Genomic DNA, 12,432 nt, shown 5'->3' with positions numbered 1-12,432 from the left:
GTCCTCAGAAAATGTTGGGTTTGGTAGGTGCTTGTGGGAGCAAAGATTCAAAGTTAGTGCTGTAGTCCCTTTCATAGTATGGTGGAAAGATGCAGTTTTCGGTTTCCGAATGGCTATTCTGCTCAAGTCAGCCCTTAAATTCAGGTTAATGATAAGGTCAGACAAGCAAAAGGGGCGACTGACAACAGTACCAAACAATAGACAAATTATTCTTTCTCTGGCCTAATGATCTGTAATTGAGGTTTCATTATGAGGAATTAGAGATGCGTCTCGTAGTGTGTTTCCATGTGTTGCTTTTTTCTTTTTTCTTTTTTTTTTTTTTAGAAAATATTTTAGTTGGTCACAACCATGTACGCTTCTTGTGATAAAAACGAAAAACCCTTAACAAATTTACCTTAAAGAGCATGTGCATTCTGTGGTAGAAATGTTGCACTGTTAATGATTTCCCACTTGAGGCCTTATTTCCTGTAAGTATTTACAAATATAACTTTTATTATTGTATACGTTTTGTGCGCTTTTGTGGCGCATGGCCATAATTAAGTAAATCCATAAAGCGTTTTCTAGACAAGTCTTCATTTAGGATGCCCTGCTTTACCATTCATTCTGGGTAATTTCAGACGATATACCCCTATAACATTCAACAGAAAGCAGAGGCCTTTGAAATCTAATCCCAGCTTCATATAGCGCTGTGAAACCCTGGTTTTCTTGAATGGTTCAGTCACAACTGCAGTGTCAGGTGGTAGGCTCTTGCTTTAGAAGTGGTCCTGCCACTTCCAACACTAGAGTTAAATGGTGGCCAATGAAAATCTCCAAATTCTCGAAATATCCTTCAAGAAATTTGTTCAGCATTGATACAGACTTTCCCAATAAACCTTTTTTGATTGTTTTCAGTAAGTAACATTCTTATGAGGATATTGCCACAATGCATATGGAAAAACCAATTGATCTCCAAAAACCAATGAAAAGGGGTGTTGAGAGCGAGACTGAACTTAAGGTCACGTGTATGGAACACGGCTATTAGCCCAATCATGTTTTTCTCAAATCATCCACAACCCATAGGGCTTGTAAACATGTAGTTGCCCACTATATTTGCTGGTAGCACACCCCTTATAAAAAAAAAATATACTGCTTTCACGTGTGAGCTCCACGGAAATTCCAAATGAACTGCAACACGGTGTCCATTAGGGTACCTGGAACATACAACATCTAGATCAACCAAGTACTACTCTTCCAAATTGAAATAAAAATGAATGTCACCCAAAAAGGGTATAATCAGCTCTTGTAGCAGAGGCATGCTTTTGACTACGTGTGAAGTCCGCTTTAAAAGGTAACAATCCAGCACCACAAATGTAGCTGCAGCTTTTTGACCTGGTTACGCAGTTCCTGGTGAGAGTCCTGTTTTCTCTCTTCATGGCTTCAAATATTAACAAAAAAAAATAAAAAATACTACAGTATTTGCTTCTTCGAACCAACAACTATTTCAAACAAACTAAATATCCCCCCAAGCTACTTGTTCCTCCACACAGTCTCTGTGGTGTCTACCGAGACCAAGAGCTTTTCGATTTTCTGCTTTCAAAGATATATCCAAGTAAATAGAAATAACAGTTCATGTCCACAGAAAGTCTTTGTTTCCCTGCTGGCGTTCATCCAGTTATTCTCGTATACTGGCTGAGTAGGAAAACTGAGGGAAGTGTGTTGGCTGATCTGGTTCCAAAGCATCAAGGTTATCATCTAAAAGAGAAAACATAGAACAAATATCAACTGAAGGCAAGCTTAGCCGACATAAGAACTCAACACAAACTTTGTTTAACCGCTTTGGAACAGAATGGCTTGGGCTTAAATAACACAGCCAAGAAGACATTCAAGCAGAACAAAGGTATAAGATCTTTGGATAAACAAAACCATTTGGTCAATCATAATCTAAAAATGGCAACGCAATCAGTCTATCCGTTTCCCAACGGTGAAGACTTGGAACCCTGGGAATACTTTTGTTTCTCAATTGCTATCCTAAATATGCGCCCATATTTTTTAAGCCTGGTAAATAACGCATTATTTACAAGTGAAAGGCAGCAACATCAATTAACTGTTCTGTCTTTGTGTTTTGCGGTAAATCTCTTCTGGCACTTACGTGAAAGTTGCAAAGCTACTACTTTTAAGTCTTAGCCAATATTTCATAACGGCTCATCCTAAAATGTATTAAGTCGTTTTCATCGCCCAAACGCATGTATCTAATTCAGGAAAATACTTTATTGATGTACACACAGTTCTTTAACTGTTCCAAATCACAGCACTTACAGAAACAAGTAAATGTTTCTTATTCGGAAGTAGGAAATAAGAAGCTTTTAACAAGAGTTCTGAAAAGAGACTTGCTTAGAACTTGACAAACAGAACATGAAACTTTTCCCTCCACAAATTGAGGTTGAGTATGAAACACTGAGACCTGAGAAACACAATTTTCAATGTGCTCAATACACCATGCCAAGTATTAGTAATACATATGCGCTCTAATGAATAACGAGGCTCTGAAATACACATCACATTAAAACTTAAAAGCACCATTTAATTCTAAGAAGAAAAAAAAGTGCGCTTATTAGCAGTGTCTTCTTACACAATTGTGACCATCTGTCAAATGGAGAGGAGGAGGATGAAAACAAGGCACACCCAGAGACATGGTAACCTCTGCACTTACACTGTGGTCAGAGCAGCATAGAGGAATGCCAAATATGATAGAAATTAAAGGCAAATAATTGTACAAATACATAGTGATGTTACTGTATGCTTTACTCACATCTGTCTGGTGGCGTCACAGTGATTGACTGTGCTGTGAACTCATCGTCGAAGTACCGTGTGTCTATCTCTGAGGTCACTTGAGGTTTGAAAGGAGGGACAAGCTTTAAAATAAATGATACAAAGTAGAAAGCAATAATTATTTTCCATTCACACAAAATCCTAAGGTACCGACATGACATTCAGCAAAGCAAAGGAAAATGAACACCTTAGTATTAACTGTCTTCAACTTTGTTATATTTTATTCGAGTACATTTTCATTTATCATACTGTATTTCAGGATACAGATCAAGAAACTATGTATTAAACCTCAGTCCATCAATGTCAAAGTGTAGCCATTTCATTAGATCACTAAAACCACTTTGTATGTACCACTAGAATCCCATAACTGCCATCGGGGGTAGCAGATATCTCAGTTTAGGGTTCTTGTTCTTATAAAGAAAGCCGAAATGTAATGCATCTCAAGTGCTGAAATTCACATCAGACAATATAATGGGAGGAATTCTATAGAAGTTAATGGTCTTCAGATGGAGCAGCATGTGCTGGAAGAGAGATGAGCAAATTCCCATAATCAGGCACACCAATGAAATGATGTAGACATTTTAGCCAAATTCTCACAAACTCACTATATCAAACAACTGAATTAGGTCTCAGTGTCTATGTAAGCTGCTTACATTTGATACAGTTTTGACTGACTTCTCACACTAAGCCATTCGCAGTCCTCAAGTGGATTCAAGACGACTATTTTGTCAATTCTTCATCACCGATGCCATGTGTTGCTGTTGTGGCACCAATTGCTATTCCATGAGACACCAAAGAAAAGAAAACTGGTCTCAGGAAGGCACTACGCCAATGCCTGGCAATGCAGTTCTATATTATTTTCTGCAATTGACATCGGTTGAAATGCAAAGAAGGTGGACTCAAAGCTTAAGAAAAAAACAATCTCAACATAAATATACATCTGTTTGAAAACTAAACCCTCAGCAGGAGATGGGAACATTAAGAAAATACATGATCTGGAAGATGTGTATCTATCAGAAACAATGTCACCAAACTTATGCTAATTGTTCTTCTAAAAGTTACTCCTTCATGAAGATTCCTCAATTGGAATTGTTCATAATTGTGCCTCCATCCTTCTTCGACAGCAGAAAATAACGGGAGTAGCTTCCAGTGCCCATTTCTGATGCCTACATCCGCTTGATAGTTCCTTTGTCAAAAAGAGCCTGAGCTTCCCTTTGCAGGATGTACATCTGTTCCTCTGAACGTCGCTGTGGTGTAGGTGGCATAAGAGGAGCAGTGGACAGGAAGGTAGGGCGTATCCATTCTGGATCATTTGAAGCACCCATCTATCCAATGTAATGTGTTGACACCCGTGTAATTAATAATTTATACTGCCTCCAACACTAACATTGTGCCAGCCAAGGACAAACTAAAAGGGCTTGGGAGGTGTGGGAGAATGGGTAGTGCACTGCCCCTCAGGGCCTGGATGTTTCAGTTACATCACCCGCCCTTTCACCTCACACTGACTGGGAGGTCTGTTATGGCTGAGGACAGCTTTGGCATCATCTCTGCTGGATGCCCCTTCTGAGGCCTCGAAAAGGAGAGTACTGCTGAATATACTGCCACTCAGCCGCTGAAAGGCCAAGGGAGTGCTCTGTAGTTTTCCTTTCTTTGTAGTGCTACAGGGCCAAATCGGCTGGTCCCTGAAGAGGTAGGTGCCATCAAATGACATGTCCACCGGTGAAGCTTGGATATCACTGGAAAAGCTTGTGGTCTCAAAGAGGCATGGCAGCAAAGCACCACATTGCTACCGACTGCACTACTCAAACAATCTGTGGTGTCCAGCACCAATTTGATTGCGAACGTCCCAGCATCTGGTAATGGATCAGGTATGGTCCAAATTGGCAGAAAACCCACCAGAGACCATAGGCAGGATTTCACTCAACATCGTATGAAGCAAAAGGGGTTGACTGAACTGAGAGCTAGACTAGATGAGAACATTATCTACTCAAGGGTCTCCATGCATTTGGACTCCATATCAAGGGGAAGAGCTGGAGTTGTACTCGCTCAAGGAAGCTTGTTCCACAAGAGACTCTTGAGTAGAGTCCTGAAGGAGTAAAGATGGGTCCATGGAGCAGATTGAGGCCACCTGGTAATTTACCTATTCACAGGCACACAAGATCCAGGTTTGGCCCAAGTGCCCATTAATGTATCTAGAAAGGTCTCACTGTATGGGCGGACTGACTTTGGAGATGTTTGCCCAGGATGCAGGACTTCCGTGAGAACATTAGTTATCTCCAAGGGTGGCAGTTACAAACTGAGGACTTCTGTAGCCTTCCTGATGACCATGTCAAAATATGCTGACTCCTGTGTGGAAAAGCTAGGTGGACACTTCAGGCAGGTGTCCAGAGACCTCTCTAAAGTGGGGGACTCGTTATCCCTGTCTTCACCATCGTGGGGTTCTGGACCTATAAAAATGGACTGGTAGAGTCAACGTCACATCTGAGTCCCAGTGGGGCTGAAGAACTGTCTGAGGTGCATGTGTATTTGGTCAAGGTGGAGTCGCTTCAAAGTCGCAATTGGTTCTTTCTACGATTTTGGTGTCATCAGCACTGACACATGAGTAACACACGAGGATTTTTCTGCCAGGTGAGGAGTCTGGACAGGTGCCTACCTGGAGTCAGGATGAGCCCCAAAGTGTCAAGAGGCAGAGTAAGTGTCCGGATTGGATCCAGCAACAGTAGTCTACCTAGAGACTTCCTCTGAACCTTGGGTTCGCGTAGGCGCGCCAGAGGGAGCAGGTAGGGTGCTAAATATACGTAACATGCCCCTATTTAAGGGTTTAACCAGTTGCAGTTTTGCTGAAGGACCAAGGAATTAGGATTGGATTGACATGTGCTGATGGGATCAGCTCTGCGGCGGGACAGGGACCTAGATCAGGAGGCACCCTGATATCTGCACAACTTCACTTGTGGAGAGTGGAAGTAAGAAGGGGAGTCAAATTTAGACTTAGGTTTTTTTCTTGGACTTTAACTTACCTGAAGAGTTGGTGTGGGAAGAGGACCTCTCTTGAGAACAGCCTTCAGAATGCATCCATGTCTTTGAGCGAGACCAGTCTGTACAGGCTTTTTGGCATGTTTCTTAACATAGAGCTTGGCTTTGTGGTCTTAAATGGCCTTGGCGTTTTCCCTGGCGCAGTCATCACAAAACAGAGTTGTGTGAGGAACGTAGATACCAGAGACATACCTAGTGGTGGTCTGACACCAGAATCTGATGACAATCCTTGCAGGGTTTGAAACCCATAGTTGTAGGGGAGACATGCCCTGCACATTGTATAAAAGTTTGACAAAAGTATGCTCTGCTAAAAGACTGAAAATGAGGCAGTGAACTTGAGATCCACATCAAATTATGAGGTAAGAAATGAAGTGACATCCGTGCACACGGATGTCAGCTATCAGTGGCTCTGGGGTCATTTTTGAGGTGGAAAGAGTTTGTGTGGAGCCACACAATGCCACTTAATGGCACATAAGGGGATTTACTAAGAAAAAAAACTAGATCCAGCCTGGCACCTGTGAAAATTCACAAGGTGAAGAATCTGCAGTTAGAAGTATTAATCAGAAATAGGATCTTAGAAATTCTACCTTTAGTCATCCTTCAGAATGGGGAGATGGATGGGATTGGTTAGGAACCTGTAGCTGGAAATAAATTAGTATGCTGTGCATACTTCCTCCATCTAGGGTTGGGCTTAGATGTATACAACTTGTTTTTCTTCAAAATAAGTCTTTTCAGAGGACCAGGTAACTCCAGCCATCAGTGGTACTGCACAAGGGCATCCGCTCCATTGTTAGATTGTTTTTTCGAGTATGGAGGGCATGACTTGAGACGGAGCACAGAGATGCAGTAAACAATGATCATGCAAAGTAGAAAGTATCAATATGGGGGGGTGGGGGGGGAGAAGAAAGAGTATGTGCAACAACCGACGTCCGGGAAGGAGAGTCGGCACCTGTGAATCTACAGCACTCCATGCCATGAACAGAGGCTTACAGGGTAACATTTTCCATTCGTGGCATGTATAGGTGTAGCTGTGCACGGACTATAAAGCAGTCCTTTTAAAGTGGTAGCTCAGCCTGAGGATGTTGCAGAAGACTACAATAGTGTTTGAAGGACAGACTAGCCAACTCTAGCTTGTCTGGCCACAACATAGACACAGTAATGCTTAGTAAAGGAGTGCCGAATAGACCAGGTAGCTGCTTTACCAACGTCACCTAGAGGTATGTTATCTAAGAAAACCATACAAGTAGAATGGGGTCCGGGAGGGGTGGCAGATACCTTTTAGCTTTAATGTAAGACTGACTGCACTTGACAAGCTAACGTGCAACTCCTGCCTTGGAAATGGCACGCCCCTTATTTGGCTTAAAGTAGGGCATGAACAGCTGTTGTGTCTTACAAAATGGTTTTGTTCAGTCAATGTAGTACATTAGCACTCTTTTGACATCAGGCGAATCTAAAAAGCATTCAGCTCCAGACTCTGGACATGGAAAGAAGACTGACAACTATTATCGGATTTAGATGGAAGCTGGACACCAACTTAGGGAGGAAGTCAGGATTGGTTCCGAGAACCACCTTAACGTGATGAGCCTGGAATTAAGGCTCTTCCAGCATAAGACTGTATGTCACAGACTTATCAAAGAGAAGCATGGCTACAAGAAAAGCTACTTTCCACGACAAACTGCAAAGGCAAGAATGAAGTGGCATGAAAGGAGGGCCCATGAGTCTAGTAAAAACAATGATAAGGTTCCACACATGCGGAGGAGGCATCCAGGACAGAAAAAAACAGCTTAAGACTTTCCATGAAAGCCTTAAACCCTGGTACTCTGAAGAGCAAAGTGTGCTGTCTATTCAGTAGTTAGGCAGCCAAAGCAGCAAGATGCAACCAAATGGGGGTGTAGACGAGTCCTAACTTTTGAAGGTGAAGGAGGTAACAGACAATGTCTTGTACCAATGCTGCAAGTGGATTGAAATGTTTGGGAAGGCAATAGTGTCCAAAAGATTTTATTTGATTGCCTAACAGGCTCTGGTAGTAGGCCTATGAACTTCTTTAACAACAGACACACTCCTCCAGAAGGTTGAGGTAACCAAACTTTAAGATCTCAGGAGCCAAACTGCAAGGTTGAGCTACTGAAGATTGGGGAGTCAGAAAGTACCATGGCTTTAACTAAGAAGGTCAGGCCTGTTGTGGAGCTTCTCATGGGAAATAGAGACACCTTAGCAGAGTGGAGTACCATAGCTGCCAGGTATTAGAGGGTAAGGAATGTCTGGCTCAGCCTGCTGACTACAAACAGTAGAAGAGGGAGAGGCTTACAAGCGTAGGCAAATATCCATGACCAGTTCATTCATAGTGCATTGCCCATGGACTGGGGGGTGTGGTAACCCAAACCGCTGAAAGTACAGGAGTAGGACAAGGGGTTGGAGTTACCCTCATAGACTTGTTGATGTGTCCTGCTAAGCAGGTTTGCAAGATTGTTGTCCACTCCAGGAATGGGTTGGAGAAGAAGATTCCCTGACGTCTCGGCCATCGCTAAATGCCCTGGGCTACTGCTGTTGAATGTGTGCCCCCTTGTTTCTGTAAGTAGAACATGGCACTCATTTTGTCTGCGAGAGAACAGAACGCCTGATGTGTGAGCTGAATAGCCAGCAGTTCGTTGATTGATGTGAAGGGAATATAGGGCAGAGGACCACGTTCCCTGAATGGTGAGGTGATTGAGATACACACCCAAGCCAGTGAGTGAGGAGTCTGTGGTGATGGTTGTAGGAAGCTGGCCTGGTGTGTGGTGGACACCTATGGTGTTGGCACCTTATACCAGGTCCAGGCAACCCCTATTAGTGATTGAAGACATTGTCTAGGAAGCCAGGGCTCTCTTGCTGTAGCTGTGGTTGAGCAGCTAAGACTTATCTAGGAGACATGCAAAGCTTATGCAATACCACAATAGTCACATATTAACTTATCACACATGAAAGGAACCACACAGTGTTACAAAAATAAAGTTACTTTATTACAGTAACACTAAACTAGATTACTTATAGGAAGTCTCCCTAACCGTGGGTAAGTATACACTATATAAATACATACAATAGCAATCGGGAATTAGCATAGAAACAACAAGCATTGGTAGGAATTGTATAAAATAGCGAGGGCCTGGGGAGGGCCAAACCATATACTAAAATAGTGGAATGCGAAGTGAAGTAGCCCACCCAAAGGTATGGAGTAGTTCGAGGGGAGCTGGGAGAACTCAGTACCACAAGAGGCGAGTACCTTAGTGAACCCCCAACGACTGGGAGAGCAGAGATAAGTACCTGGTTTTCCCAAGGACTAACAAGAGGACTTAGAAAATGGATTGTGCAACCAGACCAGAGGAAACCAAAGGTGGATTCTGGAAGAAGAGGACCTGCAAAAGAAAGGGACAGAGTCCAGTCCACGATAGTGTCACCTGTGGGGAAAGGAGCCACTAACCACCCTTCTGTGGATGATGATTCGGGTCGACAGGGGAAGACGATGACGACCACCTGTGGAGACCAGGAGTCCTTGGAATGGTGCAGAAGGTGTCCCACGTTGGTCGTCGGGTCGCAGATGGTCAGTTGCTCAGGCACCACCAAGCCTTGACAAATGCAAGAGGAGCAAAAGAAGAGTTGCAAGGCTGAAGAGGACCAGCAAGGTCCAGGGGACTCTACCCTTGGAGGTGTGTCTGGGGTGACCCTCAGCAGTCCGGAGAGTTAGCAGTCCCAGTCGCAGCCCCCACAGGCAACCCACTGGCAGCAGGTACAGTAAACTGCAGTGAGGCCCAATCAGCAGACCTGGAGAGCAGTCCTACGTTGCTGGAGCAGCAGAGGAGAGACTGTCCTTGCGAAGATGAAGTGCTGGGGGCTGGGGCTATTCGGAACCTGAAGATACCTCTGGAGCAGGAGGCAACGCGCCTTGGTTGCTGCAAGAGTCACCCTGCAAGGAGAGGAAAGGGTTCACCATCTCCCAAGTTGGACAGCGGGCAGAGAGGACCAAGAGGAAGACTCCAGACCACCATCTGCAATGCAGAATCCAAGCAGTTCCAGAGGAGAGCAGATCCAAGCAGCTGGACGTCATTGCTGTAGGTGCCTGCAGATGCAGGGGAGTGACTCATTCACTCCAAGGGAGATTCCTTCTTGCTTCCTAGTGCAGGCTAAAGTCTTGCTGACCTCAGAGGATGCATAGTCAGGGAAATGTTGCAGTTGCTGGGAGGAGCCGGGGAAACCATGTTGCAAGGCGAGGTCACCTCCGAAGTTGCAATCTTGTCGGTTCCTGAAGAATCCAGTTGCGGTTCCAGTGGCCAGAAGTAGAAGTAAACGATGCAGAGGAGTTCTGGTGGAGTCTTGCATGTCGAATCTGGGGACCCACCTGCAAGGGAGTCCCTATATAGCCCTAAAAAAGGGTTTGGTCACCTTGCAAGGTGACCACCTGTCAGGAGGGGTTTACAATGTCACCTGCCTGACCTGGCCACCCAGATGCTCCCAGGATCCCAATGACAGTCTACGCACACTAACAGCAGGCAAAAGGTGGGGGTGACCATGCGAAAAAGAGGGTACTTTCCTACAATGGTGACCTGCAGAACCAGGTCGAGGAAGGGCCTTCTTTGCATTATGTTGTGCTCTACCACTGCAGGGAGCACATGCAGCTCCCCACGAACACTAGATCCTCTAGCTGACCCTCCGCATGACACCACTGAGCTGCCATTGTTCATAGCAAGCACATCACCATTGGGACAGTTACAGGTCAATCCGGCAAAAAAACGTGAGAGTAGGTTTTGGAACTCTGGTGCTCTTGCATGGCTGGGGTAAGCCTTTAACACCCCTGTTCCCAATATGGCCCTGGGAAAGGGCTATACTTGGAGGGGATGGAGGTGTGACTTGGTCAAATTGATGGCAAAACCTAAACTGTGCGATGTGTGGATGATAATCTGCATAGGGCTAGGCCAGAAGTTCCAAACCTGTGGTCTGCGGACCCCCAGGGGTCCGTGCCACATTTCCAGGAGGTCCTGAGGTTTTGAGCGCCTACCTAAACATCTCTCCTACTTGAAGGTACTGGGATCGGCTGTTAGCTAAGGAAACAGCCATGCACTTTCACAGCACAAAAGAGCGGTGAATAACAGCGCAGAGGTTGCAGGAATAAAATAAAATCAGGCCCATCACCATTCAGCCTTAGCTGCAAAGCTGAAGGGTGATCAGCCTTATTTTATTATCTGTCTGAGCTGTGCTCGCACAGCATTGCTGGTGTCTCTGTGTGTGTGTGATTGGGTACAGAGCATTTTGATGCCCCTGTTCCACTTCTGGCCACGTGTCACTCACATGCAGAAGAGCTGTGCCCTCTTGTTTTGTAGCTGAACAGCATTCAGGCAGTCAGCAGGCAGGAACTTTTCCAGCTGGGACCTCTCGACAGAAACATAAGTGTTTTTATATTTGTTACTTCATTTGTACAGCAGTTTTGAAAGCACTGCAAAGTTCCTTGTACAATCAGTCGTTTTCAGGCAACAGTAAAATTGTCAAGTGGCAAGATAACCTTGGTGACTAATGTAGCTGCTGGAGAGAGATGGGAGTTTTGACTCATCTAAGGTAGTGCAGATGGTTAATATGACTGCTGCAAAGAACGTGTACCATGCATATCAAAGAACTGTATTTTATGTGCCTAGCTCAGTGAATTACTGCTTTTGTCACAAAGATTCTTTTGTTACTGTGCAGTTCATAAGTTAGAATCGTAATGTAGCACAGTGAGCCATGAACTGCCATCAAAAAGCTGCATGCAAACTGCATGATACAAGTTAGAAAGTTATGTTTTACCCAAAGCCTTACATTATCTTGATGCTGCTAAAAAAAGAGGTTTCTTTGGGTAGAAAAACTATTATAATAATATCATAATAATTTTATTAAAGTCATCTCTAACGACTGTATTATGCACTGAATCAAGAGTGTGTGCTTCTCCAGGCCAAGCATTCTTAAAAAGAAATTAAGATTACGAAGGATTGAAAGACCCACCATGGATCTACTATATACGGCAGAATCTTGCGCCGTCACCAAATTAAGTTTTAAAATTGATACGCGAGTAGAGACAGTAAGTCAAGAGGATATTTATTAATGCACACTTGGAGGACAACAGCCAACATGTGTATCTACCTGGGGCTTTCTCAAGGCTATCCAATTTCACAGTGGTGACTCCTAAGGGTGGGAAGTTCTATCTGCATTAGTGAATATGGTGCCAGTGTTAATTTTCACTAATACTCGACTTTCGGACCCAACGAGTGTTATTTACTTCTAACATGGCGCCCTTTCTAGCACATCAATTTCAGTTAACCTTCCACCCCTTTTTCCCCTGACGAGAACATATTTTTTATGTTTCAGCTCGTTTTTATGGCATCATCCTCACTTTTATGTCATGTTTTGATAATAAAGTTACCGCTTTCCATCATGGCGACTAAAACAGAGGCCAGGAATCACATCCCGGGCCATGATAATAAAAGAAGGACAATAGATTTGTTACTAAAGGATGACCATAGATCAGTTATTATGAATATGACGCTAGGAAATAACGTCATTATCTACATTCACACTTTATGCGGGACAACA

General features: G+C 43.9%; 1 protein-coding gene across 2 annotated transcripts in view; it reads right to left on the bottom strand.

The window, feature by feature from the left end:
* Window positions 1-322: 322 nt before the first annotated feature.
* The window catches only part of AKT2 (AKT serine/threonine kinase 2), a 524,320-nt gene continuing 512,210 nt past the window's right edge, over window positions 323-12,432 (bottom strand). For both annotated transcript variants that reach the window (XM_069207237.1, XM_069207238.1), the window contains 2 exons: window positions 2,789-2,891; window positions 323-1,731 (listed from right to left, as the gene is read on the bottom strand). In XM_069207237.1, coding sequence (XP_069063338.1) covers window positions 1,652-1,731; window positions 2,789-2,891 — 183 coding nt within the window. In that variant the 3' untranslated portion in view covers window positions 323-1,651. The remainder of the gene's footprint in view (window positions 1,732-2,788; window positions 2,892-12,432) is intronic.

Source organism: Pleurodeles waltl, chromosome 9 (assembly GCF_031143425.1).
Source record: "Pleurodeles waltl isolate 20211129_DDA chromosome 9, aPleWal1.hap1.20221129, whole genome shotgun sequence".
NCBI lineage: Eukaryota > Metazoa > Chordata > Amphibia > Caudata > Salamandridae > Pleurodeles > Pleurodeles waltl.
This window is presented reverse-complemented; position numbering and strand designations above follow the sequence as displayed.